The 1,431-nt window shown below is 51.1% G+C and overlaps 1 protein-coding gene across 1 annotated transcript; it reads right to left on the minus strand.

Moving 5' to 3' along the window:
* Positions 1 to 216: 216 nt before the first annotated feature.
* Positions 217 to 966, minus strand: SPIN4 (spindlin family member 4; the record flags this gene model as incomplete). The annotated part of the gene is made up of 1 exon (XM_081081464.1): positions 217 to 966. One exon carries the CDS (start codon positions 964 to 966, stop codon positions 217 to 219), a length of 750 nt encoding a protein of 249 aa, XP_080937590.1.
* Between the last annotated feature and the right edge of the window lie 465 nt (positions 967 to 1,431).

Raw genomic sequence — 1,431 nt, forward strand, 5'->3', positions numbered from 1 at the left:
AATTACAGAACAAGGCAATATCATAGGTACCAAAGTACACTTGGGCAAAACTGTGGAACTAGTCAATGTATAAGATTTAGAGGCACAGTAAGTAATAAGTAATAATAAATTTCTGACTCTCTGACACCAAAACTGTTCTCAAAAGTACAATTACAATAACACGACATATTTTACATTTAATAGTTCCACAAATTTTGCAAAACACACACAATGAATTTAAGGGGTTTTCACCAAACCATAGACATAAATGTGAATATCATCATCAAACTTAATGAAGTAGACAGACGGCTTGGCCACCACTTGGTGGATGAAAATGCCGGTTCTCTTGGACCCATCATCTTTGGCGTGCTCCACCTGCTTGCCCACGAGGCTGTCAATCACTTCTCCAGGCTCCCGCTCAGCTGTAGGGAAATAGTAGTTGGAATCTGGAATGATGCGCAGGTCACCATCTTTGTAGTCATCCAGCAGCGTGTACATATAAAGTACCGGATCTTTCTCGTAGGTGATGTAAAACCAAGTGTCCATCACGGGGGCTCGTGCCAGGACCATGCCCTTCCATTCATCTTTCTTGCCGTGTTCCCCCTCAAACACATGCTCCACTGCCTTGCCAATCAGGGAATCTGCGAGGCGCGAATCAATGCGAGGAGTTGGCACTCTCTCAGGAAGGATCTCGAGTGCTAAAACTCTCTTATCTCGGTGCAGTTCTAGTCCGTACACACTATCTTTGCCGTCATATTTGATGATGTAGAGAGTGGGCTTCACAGAAACCTGCTCGAGCACTGTCCCCTTCCATTGCTCCACCGGCTCATTGCCTTCCTTCCAGCCGTGTTGAATGCGGCAGCCTACGATGTTCCTCCGAGTGAGGAAAGTGGGCTTGCGCCGCTGCTTCCTGTGGGTGTGCCTTTTCTTCATCAGGTACGCGGACACACCATCTACACCCATTGGAGGCACGGTTGGGGGTGACATGGTTCGGGGTTTACGGAGGCTTGGCAAAGCTGCCACTTGTCCGATTAAGCTGAGAAAAAGCCAACACTATCCAATACGAGATCTTTTTTCGTGATCTCTGACTCTCCCTTCACTAAGCACCAGGATCTCACCAGCGCTCGGTAGAAACGCTCTAACTCTAACCTTGGGCGCTGGGACAACGTGGGCCTCTGGATAGTGTTCTCTCCCGCCCGGGAGGGGTGTCTGCAGCAGTGGCGGTTGCTGCAGGAGATGGCGCGCTGGCTGTGCTGCCCGCGCCTAGCTCCCGCCCAGACTCCCAGCCCCAAGTCCCGAAATGACCACTTAGCTGTTATCGAGGTGCTGCAGCTTTGACACGGCGATGCGGAAGGAGACCGTTGGAAAAGCGGGCAGGGATGAGAGGGACGGCTGCAACGGCAAAGGCGCCGGCGGCGACGGGTCTCTGACGGGTCCCAGCGGCCTTGACTT

Source organism: Myotis nattereri (assembly GCF_964212035.1).
Source record: "Myotis nattereri genome assembly, chromosome: X".
Taxonomy (NCBI): Eukaryota; Metazoa; Chordata; class Mammalia; order Chiroptera; family Vespertilionidae; genus Myotis; species Myotis nattereri.